Source organism: Euwallacea fornicatus, chromosome 3 (genome assembly GCF_040115645.1).
Source record: "Euwallacea fornicatus isolate EFF26 chromosome 3, ASM4011564v1, whole genome shotgun sequence".
Lineage (NCBI taxonomy): Eukaryota > Metazoa > Arthropoda > Insecta > Coleoptera > Curculionidae > Euwallacea > Euwallacea fornicatus.
In genome coordinates, this window is record NC_089543.1 from 2,340,336 (window position 1) to 2,357,720 (window position 17,385).

A 17,385-nucleotide genomic window follows, 5' to 3' on the forward strand; every position below is an offset into this window, starting at 1 on the left:
TGCTTCGGATTTTTTTTAGATTAAATGAAACGAAGTTTAATTTAGCTTGAGATGGCATTTGCGATCTTCAAAGCAACAAAAACTAGGTATGAGTTCATGAAGAAAGCGGGAAATATAAAACGGTTCTTTTTTACGTATAGTCCTCAGAGATCAAGGCCGAGGGGTGCATCCTTGGATATCAGGTTGCTTGTCCTCCGTTCAGGCACTCATGGAAGTATATCAGATAGATGCTGATGTTGCCGAAAGCGTCAGTGGCCAGTCAACAGAGACTGGTCATGATACAATATCCTGCTGTTTCTCTTTTCGAGTCGAAGAATAAGTCTCGTCGTCATGGCATTTGTTGTTTAGCCTACGGCATGCCATTAACAATTACCTTGAGATGCAGAACAGTACGCTTACTCACCGGTGAGAAGGCCTTCAGTTTACAGGAGTATTGGAAAGCACCTCGGAGAGTTCCTTTTGCTGAACGAACTAAAAAAGGGGCTCCCTTTTTGGTATGCCCCAAAGCGAGGGAAGTGGGCAATATCGTCTTTCTCCACAACCTTGAGAGATGTTGAACTCTATGTACAAATTTACGAGCAAGCACTGATTGGGCGTCGCTTCCTAAGTGAGACGACTTTTCTTCGAAGCTGATGAGCTTTGAAATTGAGAGCTGCTGAACGGCGCTTAGCTTTCCCCGCGCGTTCATTCTAATAACTTCTTGGTTGCATCCAGACGACATTCTTTCCAGTTACAGAAGACTCACTACTGAAACATGCGCATGGAAAAATTGTCGAGAGGTTGTTATAGATGCATTATAGCCGTTAGAATCGCCAAAAAATTAGTTAGTTTCCGTTATGTTCAATTTACTTTTCTAGATTTTTAGTATACCATATATATATCAGGACATATCCTTACTAATAATGTCTAAAATCGCTTCAAGGGTTCCCTGATACGAGAGGGCAACATAGATTCTATTCCTCACACTGATTTTTTTTTTATTTTTAAAAATAAAATATCAGTTTGCATAATCGAAATGGAAGATAAGGGCAATTTGTTCCGTTATGAATTAAGTTCGACTCTTTTTTAAATAATTCATTACATAATTAATCCTCTCGAATTCTACGACATTTATAAGAAATATTGTCGTGTCATTATATTAACGAATTTCTTATATGTAAACAGAGATGTAGGGTGGTGAGCTTTAAAAACTGATTTTTCAACCATCTGGTAATTTTTCCAACAAGATTGTTTTCATAAAACAAGTTGAAGAAAAATGTTGATCACCTTCATTATTTTCATCTATTATTTTGCTAGTAATGTTACCAGGAGTACAGCGGATCAGATAAACAATAACAAATAATTTTATGATAGGAATTTTAATAATCCTATTATTAATATATATCGTTATACTGATTGACTTGATGCCAAGCGAGCTGGATACATACAGCGTAGAAATTTGGTCCACTCTATAATTGGAATAATTCAAGAGAAACTGAATCTACCTTCTAATGGAAAATATTTCGGTAAGTTTTAAAGACATTCTAAGAAAGTATACATCGTCTGGTTAGACTCTCAAAGCTATTTCAGATACGACACTCATAAAAAATGTCGAAAGAAGCTTCTTTAAGTACGTTTAATGACCTCCCTTGTATCGTATTTCAAATATTTATTAACATAAAAAAAGAAATTGTTCTTATGTGATTTTCGAGGAATTTCGTTAGAGTCATGACTTTTCCTACTATTTTTCGAGTTTTATATAGAAATCCAAGTTTAAATTCTTGTATATGGACACATGTATTTTATATGCTCATCGGATAGTCCCCTTTAAGCTGAATCCAATGATATAGGGTTTTACATATTTATTACTTACGATTCTCTGAAAATTTAATTCAAAGTTGTTTTTAAATGCCCTTGAATATTTTGACGGTCACGTCCCTTAAATAAGAATTATAACAGCACTTCTAAAAACCGGTTATATCCGGAATTCCCTAACTGGTGCACAATCGAAACATTCCATTGCCAATTGTTTTAGCGCTAATTAAAGGGGATATTCTAGTTAATAAAGAGATAGCCCTGAAGGAATGTAGGTTATTCGCCTTCCACAAGTAAAACAGAGTACAAATACATATATCAAGACGAAGACTAGATAAGGACGTCAATATATGAAATACAAGATTGTTTTTGAATCCGAATGGATCACGTTATGTATCTATCCTTCTCTCTGAGTCCCAGATTGTACGAATCAAAGAGTGACAGAGTTTTTCCCGGATCTTTCTATCATTTGTTTCATAATAATTTCAAAAATCTTTGTTTTCATTAGGACAAGAAAATTGTTGTTATTACGTTATTTTTAATGGAACGAAAATAAAGTAGTTGGAACTGATGTTTTGGGGTAATAACTATCAGCAAATTGGATAATCATAAGCTATTGTAGATATGACACTCATGGGATATGTAAAAAATGTCTTTGTCAAATTATGAAGCCGACTGACATTGTGCATTTGGGATCGGTTAAGTCTCTCGAGGTTTGTGTCGCAGATTAAAGTGAAGATTTCACGCTAGATATGCAATTAGGAACATTTTTCTAGAACCTCTTTGTTTCTGAGTGTTTATGACATTAATTTTGCATATAGTACGTGTAATAATTACATATGTACATATATGCCTAAAGTCATACAAAGAATATTTTAAGAATTTTTATTGACTTCGAGTAAATTGAAGACTTCACTAAGCTCAACTTCCAACAAAGCTTTCGTACTATTCATGATACTTGATATGCTTTCATGAACTTTCATTCTCGAGAGTGCCTCTTACTACATAAACATCCTATATACATATACATTATGTGTTTTGGCTATTCCTCGCAAGCTGCCAGGGTATTCAACATCTTGAAGATATAATAATAATATTTATTGCCAACAAAGCACTTGTAAGCTGCATGATAATGTTCTACGTTTGATTTTAAATCAATCTTATAAAAGAGAAAAAACGAAATTGTGACGCCAAGGCATCATAATAAACCATTTTATGTATTTAAAGTGCCGGCAAATGATGAAATCATAAATAAGCACCAAATTTGAGGATTATGCCCATAAATGGAATAAGAATCTCAACAGATGTTCATATCAGACTTGTTAGACGTAAGCATCGGTTCTCTTCAGAAGAGTTAAATATTTTTCATATTGAAATCTTTAATGTTGCTGCATACTTATATAGAAACGAAAGAGAACAAGTCTTCAATTAATTACTATTAAGTCACAACTCAACTTACGATAATAATATATATATTAATTGCGAGGAATCTGAATCAACTTATTTACTTCATAAACGCTATCTAACGTTAAAAGTGGAAAACCATTTAGTATCGACATCTGTGTATCGTTAATGAAAAGTGAGGAAAAGTGAAGAATCGATTTTCTGTCACTGGAAAATAAGGGGGGTAACAACATTGTACATATAAATCTATACAGAGATAACTTTTACTACTTTACAAATTCAGATTTTCCTATTAGTACAGGGGTTGGAACAAATAAACATGGAACCGTTTGGGGAAAAAATCTCGTGAAGATATATAAATGGAAATGAACAAGAAATTACTACACATTATTCCTGAAGTTACCCTGAACCACGAATTCCCATTTAACAAAAACGAGTATATTATTTTGCAAATATGTTTTAAAATATCAGAAAATTTTGCAGAATGGAAAAATATTCATAAACATTTTATAGAATCTAGAAGCAGATTTCCAGAATCTGGCGTCTAGAAGCAAAAGAATTCGCAATTGACCTACTCTAGTCCTCTCCATCTTTTTGAATTTCTACAATAGTTTTTCATCTGTTACATATCGAAGTAAGTATCATAGGCAACTCTCGCGTCGGAAACAGCTCCTGGCAACTCTTCGTCTTTTCCAACTAGCAAAATCCCTTATTTTCTTACCCTACAAAATATGCCCTTAAGAAATAAGCGAATTCGAACTTGGCTCGATGAAGAACAAATTAATAAGAGCACTATTCTAGTTTAATTTTTGTTCCCTGTGTTCCATCTCAAATTTTAACATACTCCCAGAGGTATTCGTCTAAGTTCAGCTTTGAAGGGATTATTTAATTGCCTCTACCTAAATTTCCTTAATACGGTAGTTAGGCAGGCTGCATAAAGGAAACTCTCTTATACCTTTAGTTCCGCGTATAACATTTAGCAGGGATGGAGTGATCCGAATTTTGCAAATTTGCTAAGAGAACAGATAATGGTGCATGACGGAAGTTTGAAGAGAAGATATGTTCAAACCAGTTTAGCTGTAGATGAAGACTATGTGAAGTTCAGGCATGAAATGGGTCATTTAGAGAAGAGTCCCTAGCCGACCCTGTTGTCTTCTTATAATAGCTATTCTAAATCGATCAATTTCGCTCTGGCTCATAGAAAGACGTCCGAAGGTATAGTTTCTACGCTAATACCTAGCAACGAATAGAAAAGTTTCCAAGACACTTTAAAAACTTCCTTGTGCCAAAGTTTGAAGCTTCCGTTTTAGAAACTACGGGCTTCCTCTTAATCGATGGTATTAATGGACAATATTTATGTAATTAGTTTTTAAGTCGGAAACCGTCGATATCTTAGAGATGGGGATTTGGGACTGTAGCTTTACAATGCTAATTGCTTACATTACGCCAGAAAGTTCGTTCCGCCGTAATAGCCATCTCAAAAATTAGCAATTAGATATCTCATTCGAAGAAAATACCTATTATCGTGGGTGTTTGTAGGATTATGAATCACCCTGTCGGTACTAAGACCTCACATTTATTGAAATAAGCAACTGATAAGGATAAGACCTAGCTTAACGCTCTTATCTTTCTTTTATCTGATAAAGATTACTCGCGTGAAATAAAAATAATAATAGTCTTATGGTGACCTAGTACGTTAAAATGAAAAATGGTCCACCCAACAGATCTCTTAAGAACAGATTCCACAGGTGATGAGGGAAGCTTTGTAGCTCCTCTAGGTGACTACAGAAATGACGTCGATTGTGGCTGCAGTGCTTTGCCATGTTTGGCTCAAAAGCTTAACTTGGAGAAGTACGCTAAACCAAGGTGTTTTTTGGGAGTACTCACAGTTGCAGGACTTTTGAGTGGGATTGTTGTTAAATATTTTAGGGGAACTTCCCAAATATGGAGTAAACATTATGATATACCTCAGGACACAGTGGGTAAGTCACTAGTTAATATGAGTCACAATAAACTTATAGGTCAATTTGTAGATTGGCTAATCTATATTAATGAAATATTTGTCGGATTGTTTGCCCTCTTTCTGGCATATTGGGGAAATCGCATGCATAGGCCCAATTGGCTTGGAGCTTTGACAATATACCTTGGAATTTCCTGCATTATTCTGGCAATCCCGGAGATTTACCAGCCTTTTAGGCAAGAAGAAACTGACTTAGATACAGTAAATGGTACTAGGATTTTTAAGAGTATTATTAGTGGTGGCTTTGCATCTACGTGTTTTAGGGCCAGTATTATGTCGAATCCAAAAAAGTGCACAATTGACGAACCTTTCAATCAATATCAACAACCAAATAATAGCTTTTGTGATTCTTATTTTATATCAGGTGGTTTATGCTCTCTATACTGTGTCCTTTGTTGCTCATGGAGTAACTTACATTGATGATAATACATCTCCAAATCAAAGCCCTATTTATATTGGTAGGTATTAGTAAAAAGAGGACAAAGAATCCTTGTCGAAAGTAATTGTACAATGAGCACTTAAATCGAAGAAACATCGCATAAAGTGTAAATTTCTATTTTTGAAAGATATAAAAAAAATATGAGGATGGGGGAAAATATAAAAAGTTCCGAATGTTTTCCACAAGTGAACTTACATACCTTCATATTTATAATATATATTTTTCATATACATATATATACGAGTAGTAATAAAAGTATATAATAATAAGTGAAAATATTTTTCATCTTCCAAACTGGCTTATTCGGGTGAACTTTTAGATTTTCAAATTTGTAAAAAAAAAATTCTTTTCATTATAACTATTGTTATCTTCAAAATGGTGAAAACTACAAAACTACTTAAAAAAGAAAAATTCTCACGAGTGTAATGAAATTTGAAACACCCTGTAGAGTTATGCAAGATTATTTATTTGACGAATTTTTACTATAAAAAGTGGTGGTATATTAAAAAAATAATCTTAACGAACTGTTTTAATATAAACAAAACAAAACTCGCTATAATTTCTAAAGAAATTTCTTTTGTCTATAGCTTTAATTTTTGCATCACTGAGAATGGGAAAGCAGTCTGGAATTTATAGCGCCTGGATGCCCTACATATATTCCAGGAAGAACATATTTGTATCCATAGGTAACAGTCCTTTAGAAACAAATTAGACATTAGAACTAATAATTTTATTCTTCAGTTTGGCTGCTAGTTGCGTCCTTTCTAGTTATAGCAGGTATATTGATAGCGATGTTCCCTAAGGTGATGCCCAACACTCTTCTAAGGAAATCCGTTAACAGTTTATTAAGTATTGCAGCAGGAAATATTGTTAGTGATAAATTCAAATCTGATACTGACGGTAAGAATACCAGAGTATCTCAACAAAAATGGTAGAAATTTTGCCCCTTTTAAGCCCCTGAAGTTACTTGTTAAAAGACTAACACCATGAGAGAAAGAAAATCTTAAAACCTTTAGTATTAGACACCTCTGAAGAATTATGAAAATTGCTGAAGACAAAAATTTCTTTAAATTTAGCCTTAAAATCTTTAAAATATTAACTTTAGGATTTGAAATAATTCAATTTTAAATGTATTTTAGGTTTCTTCAAAAGTTTGTTTCGCCTGCTCAAAAACAAAATCGTTCTACTCAACATAACAGCGATGATGTTCATGCAATCAGCCATAATAAATTTCAACATCAAAGAAAAGGACTTCAATCAGGTGAAATACCATGTTTCCAAGTACAACGACGCTTCAGGTTATAGTGATACTACTTTGATGCAAATTAGCACCAACTTGCTGAAGCAGCCTTTGATTGCTGTATCTTATGTAGCTGCTGGCTTAGTGATTGCCAAGTTGAAGCCCAAGCCCAAATACTTAATTTATTGGAACATCAAATCGTTCGTAGCAGTTTTAATAACTTTTGCTGCGACTCGGTTTTTTACATGTACTAGTCAACTGAAGAATGATTTTGGAGGAAGGCTTAGCGTGCCATATTGCAGTTGGAATTGTGGATGTTCCTATGATGGCCCGTTTCATCCTATTTGTCTGAATGGGGAGACTCATTTCTCTCCTTGCTGGGCGGGGTGTACCTCATACGATTCTTCGTTAAAGGTAAATTTTTATGTTAGCTTTAAATTTTGACTTAGACGGTCTTTTTAAGATATACGAAAACTGTACTTGTGGTTTAAATGGAATTAACACAGCTTCAGATGGCTCGTGCGATACAGATAACTGTTCGATATTTTGGGCTTTAGCTCAAGTACATGCAGTGGTTTCATCGGCCCTATTGGGCACTACATATATTACCTCTTTAATCATAAACCTAAGAGCAGTTGCCAGCAAGGACAAGGCCTTAACCCTAGGATTATCCTTGACGTTATTAACTTTAATTCCTTATCTGCCTGTTAGAGCTATTTATGATGTTATTGCCGGTAGGTTGGTAACGAACTACATTAAGTAACACTATCTAAAACACTCGCAATCTTTCAGACAATTTCTGCGAAATATGGGGAAAGAAGACGTGCCAGTTCTACTCAGATAATTTTGCCTTATTCATCTCAATCGTCACAATATGCTTCAAAATCCTGGCAGTTTTGACTACTATTGCGTTGCTGCCTTTTATACGCCAAATTGAACTTTACAAGAATTGCAACTCCCGAAGGGAATCGGATTCGGGCTTGAACTTCATGAGAAGAACTAACAATAATACTCGTAATATTTATAATAATGACCCTACCATCAGTGTCAACAGCAGACGAAACGAAGAACCTGAAGATAATGAGGAGCAAATGGCTTTACATCACAGCCCTACTGAAGGGATGCATCAAAGTGAGGGCAGATTGAACACTTCTGGAAGCAGGTCGAGTAGGAGTGATAGGATAAATTCTTACCTTAGCGAGGGAGACTTGGTACCACCACTACGGGCTAATATGAAGCTTGCCAAATCCACCTCAAGGACTTCAAACACCAACTCAGCCCTAACGGACTCCTCCCTTTCAGCTATAGCAAACACAGTGGGGGATGACCATGATAGTGATTTTTCAAGTTTACAGAGATTACAGAAGGTTAAGAATTTGGAAAACAAGCTTGACAGCAGTCAAGAAATACCTTCATCCATTGAAAGTGTGAGGCAGCCAACTGGGAAATTAAGAAATATGAAAAATAATATTGTAGAAACAGATTTTTGAGCAATTTTCTACGCTTGAAATTACCGAACAATTTTATACGGACAAATTAGTTTTTAAATTTAATAAAGTATATATGTATGTAATTAATATTTTCGCCTGTAGTCTGTCTCTTAAAAAACGCATTGTGACTAACAAAATTCAATTTATTGTTGTGCCAATGTCTTCATCAAGTTCAATTTCTTCATCAAATATCTGCAAGTTTTTCACATAATAGCATACTCCACCATCAAAAATGGTCCCAATTAAGACAAAAGCTGCTGCAGTAAAGTTCACAGTGTACCTAAGTGTTTCCCCATTGTATAGCCAGCAATTGCCGTTTCCACTGCATGTTTTTCCCCAGACCAAACAGGCTTTGTCTAAAATCAAGAGTGATTTAGTATGGAATACTGGAACTTGTTCTGCAGGTACCCATAATAATTCCAAACAAAATTGGAGAAGGAACGAAAGCGCATAGGCTCATTAGCATAAGCCCAAATCCCATGGCGACGGATTTATCTTTTTCTTCCACACATCTAAATTTTTTTGCAGACTTTAAATATCTACGTTCTAGTGTTGTAAGATAAAAACTTACCTTACAGTTACTAGGAAATTGGCAGCTCTCCCTGTGGCTCCACTAAACTTCAAAATACACAAAACACACAAGAACATATAGAACTGATTCAAGCAATTCACGGGACAACTTCCAGTCTTCACATAGTCAATCATTTCAATGGAATCTGTTACATTTTTTGCCTGGTTTCTTATACAAGTACAGTCTCCGAAACCCTCAGTACCATTCACATCTAACACCTTCTTGCACCCAGCATGGCAAGCGGACACAAAGGTGGTACTGCCATCAGCAGAACAAACTGGATTGTACTTCACATAGTCGCAGTGGCAGTTCAAGTTGCATTTGGAAATTGGATTCAGTCTAGAAATTTGGTTGTATTACCTTAGATGATTAATCGCTCAAAGTCGGATATACAGAGTGACCCACACTGAATTACAGCGTTATATTTTTCCAAAAAATTTAGTTGGATTGAGAAAAAAATGATGTCGGATGGTTTGGGCTATATTTTAATAGGTAGGCGCATTATGCCGAGTATACAGGGTGTTTCCTAACTACGTGTAAAAAATTTAAACGCGTAATCCTCGATTGATTTTGAGTCAAAAATGTCTAATAAACATATGTCCGCAAATGCCTTGTTTCCAAGATACAGGGTGTTGACTGAAAGACGTTGAAAAAGGTTTTAAAGGTTTCTAAAGGTTTGGTGGTATTTACTAACTTGTTTATTGTTAGTTTTTTTTGCTACTTCCACTACTATAAACAAGATAGTCAGTGTTATTTTGATGTTTTACTCTCCAAAGTGAAAGAATTTAGTTCTGTGTCCCAAAAATCAGATTATACCTCAGTTTTGAAAATTTTTCAAATTCCTAATTACACTAATCAAGAAATGGCCAATATGGTTTTTGTTTACGGCCTTGCTGATGGTAAGTGTTTGGCAGCGAAGCGCATTTACATAGAAAGGTTTCCAAACCACCAAGCTCCCAACCACCAAACCTTTAAAAACCTTTTTCAACGTCTTTGTGATATAGGATCTCTTATGAAAACTCCAGGAGGAGGAAAGCCAATAACACGTCGAACACCAGAAGTGGAGGAAGAAATCTTAAGACGTATTGAAGAGAACCTCGGAACCCCCGGAATTGTCTTTTCTAAAATTCAAACAACCAAATTTAGTCATTTTGAAAATAAAATCTCTTTTTCTTGTCACATTTCAACACCCTGTATCTTGGAAGCAAGGTATTTGCGGACATATGTTTATTAGATATTTTTGACTCAAAATCAATCGAGAATTACGCCTTTAAATTTTTGACATGTAGTTAGGAAACACCCTGTATATGCGTAAAAATGGTGGCAAATCAAATGCATATTTTTATAAGTGAAATATATCCTAGGTAAAAACTAACACTGGTTTGTTAAATAAGCTTTATCCCTAATATTGATAGTGTCGGAAAAAATTGCGATTGAAGAAAGAAGATCCTGAACATATAGAGTCAGTTTCATATTTCATGATTCGCAAAATATTTAACGATTTTGAGTAATTTGGTATTAAACAAGTTTATTCATTGAGCACAATATAATTAACACAAAAGGAACAATAATTAACTATGAGAAGCCAAATATATATGGGCTTGTAAACAAATAGTGTTCTGCGTCCCTATAGAAGGCTTTAACTGAAAATATTTTAATTTATCACTATAAATTTATGTTTATAAGACAAAATTTCTTCTTTATTTATAATTGCGTTAAAAGGGAAAAAACACAAAAAATCTGCAAAGTTAGAACATTTTTTGGCTGCAAATTTCGACCTCAAAAATCTTGATATGGAGTTTGAAATGTCATCCATGTACATGTTTATTTATTTTTTTGCTCTAATATGTTGTTTTAATTATTTTTATATGGCGAGAGATTTAAAGACAACGCAAATAGCATCGTTTTGCTGAAAACCGGGAGAGGAATGCAAATTAAAAAAAAATCTATCCATGTTTAGGAAGAGCATAATGTGCTCGTACCACTTGAAATTGGAACTACAAATAAAAAAAAAAAAACAATCTAACATCCTATATCTTTACTAACAAAGCGTTTTCGGACCTATATGGGATGTCCACTTAAGAACCCCTTGGACTCCTTCGAGTTTATTTGCGATTTCATAAAAAAAAAACAATTATGAGAATATACACGAGGTTAATGAAGATAGATTTTAAAAATAGTGGCAACTCTACAGGGTGTCTCAAAAAAGTGATACTTTTTAAAGTGTAATTTTTTGAATCGCTTCACTTGCATTTTTTTTAACATGATAGAATCCTCTCTTGAGGTTGTGTTACTTCTCAGATTTTTTTTATACTGAGATGCAGTGACTCGAGTTTCGACGTTTAAAAAAATGTTTAAGCACTTGCATTGCCTCATAAAAAAGGTCCAAAGTAGAGCTGTCAGTAATTTTCAAATTTGCCTCCATTAGCCTCATATAAATCTCTATAATTTATTTTTTTTTTATGAAATCGCCAATAAACTCATAGGAGTCTGCGAGGCAGTTAAGTGGACGCCCTGTATAAGACTATATGGACTTATATCTTTCAACGTAGAATTTGCCCTTTAATTATTACGCTCCAATTTCTGAACACTCTGTACAAAACAATAAATACCTACTCTCCATTTGGCAACAAAGGTGCTCTATTGTCATTATCAGCACATCCCAAATAAGCATATGAGACAATCCCTAAAACCGATATAGCTCCTACTATAACATTCCAAGCAGCCAAGTACCGGGCCCTCGGTTTGAATTTTGAGATAACCAGCCCAGATAGCAAAATTCCTATGGCTGAGAACACTAATCCAGCACTGCCAGTTATGAGACTGGAAGCTGAGGCTGATTGTCTATATTGAGTTTCTATGTATTTTGGCAGGAAAATCCAATAGGGCATGTAACCTAAGAAGTAGAATACCGCTGCGAAGTTGTTTAGCATTAAAGTGCGGTTTGAGGCCAGTCTTCTGAAGGTTTTAATCATATCTAAAACCATGATGTTTTCGTCAAAGGAAAAGTATTTCATGTTATCTACCTTTAAATGAAGGTAAAGGAGGTTCAGCTTCCATAGGTTTATTCGATAGCCTAGAAACCTGCCTCTTAATTTCTTTCCTGATGGCGGCCCTAGGTAAAGTTTTAGGGAACAAGGCTAGCAGCGAAGCAAACACAAAGAGAATTAGGGCTAATATGATCCACCCTAACCACCAAGCCCCTAACCATCTGGGGTCTTTGATGCCTATCGTTGGGGTTAAGGTGGGGGCTATGTATATTTTGAGGCAAACAGAGGCTAGGCCATGTCCAATTGCTGGACCTAACATTCTTATGAAGTAGGAGAAGCCTGAAAGTAGCATAACAATTGCATTTACTGAAAGTAGCTTCGTGACAATACAGTTTGAAATATTAAATATTTAACTTGGCTTATTATTATATCGCCATATCAAATCGTCACCTTTGAGAGATAGTAATATAAATAATCTTCAGATCATATCACATACTTACTGAACAAAGCGGGTGTTTTGGATCTCTTAATATTATCGTCCATGTAAGACACCCCTAATGTGTAATATAGGGACCCCCCGATCCCTGATATGAATTGGGCCGTAAACAAAATCAGCTGAGGGAAATAGTTACCACTTTCCCTCTCACAATGTACGTCTTTTCTGGTATTATTGGCACATAGAAACTTCTTTTGTTGATTAAGAATAAGTTCCGCGGAGTAATTATTGTGAGTTTGATACTCCTCTGTGAGAGACAAAGCATCTAGACCAGCCCCATATAAAAAGTGAGGCATAGCTGTCATAATGCAAAACAGCACTACTGTGTACATTCCCAAAGCCATCCATCTAGGCCTGTGGCCTCTGCCAGTGTAATAGCTAAGTATGACTGACATTAGTAGCTGACTCAGATCATTGCCTACCGATATAACGCCTTAAAAATTGAGTTAGCAAATGTTAGAGTTTGAATGCTGAAAGCGTACCTGTGGTCCTACTCGGTATTTTGAATCTTTTTTCCAAGGTGGTAATAGTCCCATTGAAGTAAGCAAAAGAAGCTGAAAATATGCACCCTAGAAGTCCGTACAAAATGACATAGGCTTTTTTGTTTGCAAAAGTTTGCAACCAACTTCCTTTTAAACACCATAATCCACAAGAAGTCTCTTTTGCGTTTATACTTATTTCTCTTGACACTGCCAACCGATCACCGTTTGGTAAGAAGACACTTGCCTCCTCTGAGAGCTTTTTTTTGTCCACGTCTAACATGACAATATCCATGTCATTGATGGTTTATGACTTGGTTATTTTGGTAATTGCATTTTTTTTGAAAACTAACAATCTATGGGCGAAAGAGCCCAGTAGTTGCACACTGAAATACTATCATGATACTAGACTAATTAGCGAATAAATAAGTGAGATAAGGAAACAATGCCGCAGAAAAGGATTAATTCTATTTGATGTAGGGCTTCGTCAACTCTAAAGACATTTTAAAATAAGGTTGAAAATAAAAAAAAAAAATTAGTTTAGCCTCGCACCATTTCGCACTCACTTCTGTTTGCTTCTGCCATGCACAGCATCGTTTCACAAATAATACCATATGCTCTATTATCCAATTGCCAAGTTTAAAATTAGACTCTATGGATTAATCTTTAGAGCAAAATTGATAAGTTGGGAACCTTAAATGAGCTTTTATTATGCGACCGCTCTAGCAGATCAATGGGCCACTTTGAAGGACTTAACTCAATATTTGCATTTTTCAGAATTAGAGTCATTCGAGGCAAATAAATAGGGGTAGCAGTTCTTTAATCATGTGACTAGTTATAATTGCTGAATGGCAAACAGAGGAGATAAACTTGCGTCTTCTCGCATCAACACCGTTATTTTTCTCATTCATAAATTTCCCCTAAAGACCCCATATTCTTTATGCACAATCTTATTTCCCCAATAATTCAAAAACGAAACTCTGGGTTCAGATAATCTCTGGTTTCCCCAGTTTTTAAGTAAATAAACTAGCCATATATTTTATTTGATAACAGAACTGTGCGGGCTTCTGCATACGATATTAGCGGTATCGCGTACTGGGTTGACAGAATTTTGATTTAGGAGAAAAAAGACGTGCTTAAGTTTTACCCGAGCTCGGGCCCAATAACCGAGACTGCGATTTCATTAAGGTTTTTGGATTTACTACCTTTTTGGAGTATCGACTGCTTTACCCGAAATTTATAACCCTCAAGGGTAGAATCTGTATAAGGTTAAACTTGCCGTAAATCACCCCGTTCTAATTATTATCTGAAAGTAATTATTTTTTTTTTACTAGTATCGATCATTATTTGTTTGTTGAAAGCGATCAAAGGAATATTTTTCCAAATTTTCAACGACAAATGTTGGACATTTTATTTGAAAATCAGGTGAAATCATTATTTTGAGATTTACTAAGGTGAGCTTTTGAGACTCGCGGAGAATTGTCTAACTGAAAGACATTTTCAATACAATTTTTGTTGTATTTATGAAAACTACACAGGGTGTGCCGAAATCAGTAATTTTAACAGCACTTATTTTATAACTGAAATTAAAGCCGAAGCCGTTTTTGAGATATGCAACGTGCCTCAAAATGAGGAGGTCAATGCTTAACCACATATTCCTTGATCAAAACATATATAGATTCATGGTGATATATTTACGCTTTTTTAAATGAAATTATCGGTCTGTTACGCAACTTTCTTACCTCTTATTGAATTTTCATTTTGAGCCTTAATTTGATGAAAAAACAATGTAATTTTTTATTTTATTCCTAGAAAACAAGCTACAACGAATGTGACGCAATTGTTGTGTAATTGACAAGAACGCTCTCACTAACTCAGTGCATTGTTGACAGTGTGAGTGAACGTACAGCCTTCCGAAGGGAATAAAAGCTTATATTTCAATAAACAATTAATTTAATAAGTGCTGAACGTGATCACTCCGTTCTCGAATACAGAGATTCACCCGTCGAAGAAAATTAAATCTCATTCTTCCAAATATCGTTGGATCGTTGCGCCTTCTATTAGGTGCATTGCAGCTATTTTTCCAAAAATCGAAATAAACAATTGCATTTGTTTTCATCAAATTGAAGTTCAAAATCAAGATTAAATAAGATATAAAAAAGTTGCGTAAGAGACCGAAAATTTCATTAAAAAAAACCAACCGTCTTTTTTAGTGAACAAGAAAGTTCTGATGTATTTAATATTCGTCGTTCTAGCAACCGACACCTACCTTTGATGGTTTTAGAATAAGAACCCCCGTCCAATGTGCACCTAAAAGCGGAAATGTTATATTATACCAAATTTCGTTGCGATCCATAAAGCTATTTTTGACATATATGCAAAACTTAAAAAAAAGGAAGACTGAGAGGTTATATTTCCAGGAAGCAATTTCGTATACTCACAAGTTTATCATCATGAATCAATATATTTATGACAAAGCTATACTGGTCAAGCGTAGACTCCCTCATTCTGGGACACTCTGTAGAATATCAAAGCTTTATTTTTTTTTGTCATCACTTGCCAGACTTTGCAAGATGTGCAGCTGAATGGCCATAACAATAGCTATTTTTTCGGGAAATACATTGTTAGGTATGCCCATTTATTTCGAAATCCACAGAGCGTTATTTTATCAGTTTTATCCTGGGACATGCCCACTCACTGCCTCAAATTGTATTTCCAGTCGCCCACGCTTCCATGCGAAGCTTCAAATATCGGCAAAGATTCTATGACCGTTAACTACAAAACCTCCAGTTTCCATTTTTCGTTCCCTTCCAATTTTTGGTTTTCCTCATTCTTCTCCGTTAGAGTTTAACAGGCCTTAAGGTAATTTTTTCATCAAAAGTCTACTCATTCCTTCAAAACCCCCACGGTTAGAGTGCCTTAACGAAAATGTAATTTTTCATTACGTGCCGAGATCAAAATCAGAACGTGATCAGATTTTAGTCAACTTGATATAGCGTTAGTTACTCCGTTCCGTAATTAGCACCTACTTAAAGAGATATTTCTAAAGTGGGCATTTTTTTTTTGTATTGGAGATTCAAAATTTTAAAATGTGTTCCAACAGTTCAGATGCATTATACGATTTTATTTTGCAATTAAACGTTTGACTGAAAGGAATTTTTACGACTTGAGCACGTCTTAGAGGGATTTGCTCTTCGGGACAAATTCTTATATCAACACGAAAAATAAGTTATTCAAATTAAAAATGTAATTTCTCTTGCAGCAAAGTTATTACATTTTAATCCCCTGTCCTTAGATTCCGGCTTCGGTGCGGGACTGGTAAAAATACTAAGTAACCGGAACAAATCGGCTGCCGATGATGAACTTCTACCCCTACCAGTGGCGGAATCCGAAATTTTTCTTCCCTTTTAACTCCGATGCTTTGCCGGCCTCGTTGTAGCACCCAAAATAATATATATTTTTATTGAGATTCGGAAACCAGAAATCGTATCAATGTTGAAAGAGCATAAAACAAGCAAACTTAGTTGGTTATTAAAAAATGTAAACTGGAAGCGGCTTTATTGGTCATTTGAGCGCCTCTGCATACAAAAATTAAGAAAAACGTTCTAGCCAATTATGAGGCAGCAACTTAATGCCCTCCCCATTCGTTTCCTTCGCTCAAGATTCGAGCAAAAAATCTTTAATCCCGTTTTTAATTTCTTCCCTCAGCCACTAAATAAAGAGTTCGGGAATTTTGTACACAAAGCTTTAATTACCAGTAGGCGTGATGACACCCCCCTCTAAGAGCACCAATTTAAAAGATCAGTGGTGTTTTGAGTATTCTAATAAAAAATAACCCCCCGAGGCGAGAATTTTTAATCCTTCATTACCCGTCATTCTTTGTCTAATTCAAGTTAACGTCCAAGTAAACAGTGTCTTCCTTTTGCTGATGGGTTTTTATTTGAGAAGATTTTTATCCCATTAATTCTCCAAGTCAAAGCAAAAACACTATTCCAAGGAACGTAATTGAATCCAGAAACTGATCGACCAGGCGACGTCATAGGCTAATTCAGGGCTAAGTGAGTTATATGCTATTTTAAGGGTCACGAAATGAAGAGGGTCGCTGTCTCGAAAATAAACAGGCCCTTATGCGTATGATGAATCAATTAATTTGATAAGCTTGCGGGAAAAGATAAGGTCCTCTTAACGCAATGCAATAGCTCTTAGATGGAGTCCATGACGTCACCCTTTGACTTGGTGTCAGCAGTAGCTATCCAGACTCAGCAAATAGAAAGTCCATCTCTATATTAGTAAGCTTATAAAAGGTCCCTAAGAAATAAGTTTGCTTTATCCATGGGCCTTGTATTTAATTCCCTCTCAGCCAGTTTATCGTCGTTTACTTTTCCCTCATTTGATGCCGGTGCAGCCAATTAGTTAAGTGCGTCTCTGGATATAGAGCTTTTGATGCTCTACTCAACAAGGA

At 35.3% G+C, this 17,385-nt stretch overlaps 3 protein-coding genes across 5 annotated transcripts; 1 reads left to right on the forward strand and 2 right to left on the reverse strand.

The window, feature by feature from the left end:
• Positions 1 to 35: 35 nt before the first annotated feature.
• LOC136350758 (uncharacterized) lies at positions 36 to 2,020 on the reverse strand. 2 transcript variants are annotated; one of them, XM_066302804.1, is made up of 3 exons: positions 1,853 to 2,020; positions 404 to 747; positions 36 to 349 (listed from the first exon to the last, which is right to left on the reverse strand). In XM_066302804.1, exons 2-3 carry the CDS (start codon positions 719 to 721, stop codon positions 329 to 331), a joined length of 339 nt encoding a protein of 112 aa, XP_066158901.1. In that variant the 5' UTR covers positions 722 to 747; positions 1,853 to 2,020; the 3' UTR covers positions 36 to 328. The 2 variants fall into 2 exon arrangements, with proteins under 2 accessions (XP_066158901.1, XP_066158902.1); XM_066302805.1 differs by having other exon boundaries at positions 404 to 744; positions 1,853 to 1,867.
• A 2,838-nt stretch (positions 2,021 to 4,858) lies between these two features.
• On the forward strand, positions 4,859 to 8,476 carry LOC136350413 (solute carrier organic anion transporter family member 2A1-like). The gene is made up of 8 exons (XM_066302064.1): positions 4,859 to 5,180; positions 5,232 to 5,426; positions 5,482 to 5,676; positions 6,245 to 6,343; positions 6,399 to 6,557; positions 6,797 to 7,311; positions 7,361 to 7,631; positions 7,690 to 8,476. The coding sequence occupies exons 1-8, from the start codon at positions 4,907 to 4,909 to the stop codon at positions 8,385 to 8,387; spliced, it is 2,406 nt and encodes an 801-aa protein (XP_066158161.1). The 5' UTR covers positions 4,859 to 4,906; the 3' UTR covers positions 8,388 to 8,476.
• A 33-nt stretch (positions 8,477 to 8,509) lies between these two features.
• Positions 8,510 to 13,527, reverse strand: LOC136350414 (solute carrier organic anion transporter family member 74D-like). Of its 2 annotated transcripts, none has more exons than XM_066302066.1 (7): positions 12,939 to 13,527; positions 12,449 to 12,877; positions 11,985 to 12,287; positions 11,575 to 11,935; positions 8,959 to 9,297; positions 8,796 to 8,899; positions 8,510 to 8,743 (listed from the first exon to the last, which is right to left on the reverse strand). In XM_066302066.1, exons 1-7 carry the CDS (start codon positions 13,216 to 13,218, stop codon positions 8,526 to 8,528), a joined length of 2,034 nt encoding a protein of 677 aa, XP_066158163.1. In that variant the 5' UTR covers positions 13,219 to 13,527; the 3' UTR covers positions 8,510 to 8,525. The 2 variants fall into 2 exon arrangements, with proteins under 2 accessions (XP_066158163.1, XP_066158162.1); XM_066302065.1 differs by having other exon boundaries at positions 12,927 to 13,525.
• Positions 13,528 to 17,385: the final 3,858 nt, after the last annotated feature.

Excerpts from the sequence above, each read along its gene's own strand:
- LOC136350758 (XM_066302804.1), bottom strand. The coding sequence starts at position 721 with ATGTCGTCTGGATGCAACCAAGAAGTTATTAGAATGAACGCGCGGGGA. Across the intron at positions 350-403 it reads AACTGAAGGCCTTCTCACCG|GCTAAACAACAAATGCCATG; the intron begins GTGAGTAAGCGT and ends GGCATGCCGTAG.
- LOC136350413 (XM_066302064.1), top strand. The coding sequence starts at position 4,907 with ATGGTCCACCCAACAGATCTCTTAAGAACAGATTCCACAGGTGATGAG. Across the intron at positions 5,181-5,231 it reads TATACCTCAGGACACAGTGG|ATTGGCTAATCTATATTAAT; the intron begins GTAAGTCACTAG and ends GTCAATTTGTAG. Across the intron at positions 5,677-6,244 it reads TCAAAGCCCTATTTATATTG|CTTTAATTTTTGCATCACTG; the intron begins GTAGGTATTAGT and ends TTTTGTCTATAG.
- LOC136350414 (XM_066302065.1), bottom strand. The coding sequence starts at position 13,218 with ATGGATATTGTCATGTTAGACGTGGACAAAAAAAAGCTCTCAGAGGAG. Across the intron at positions 12,288-12,448 it reads CAAAACACCCGCTTTGTTCA|GCTTCTCCTACTTCATAAGA; the intron begins GTAAGTATGTGA and ends TGCTACTTTCAG. Across the intron at positions 8,900-8,958 it reads AATTTCCTAGTAACTGTAAG|ATGTGTGGAAGAAAAAGATA; the intron begins GTAAGTTTTTAT and ends AAAAAAATTTAG.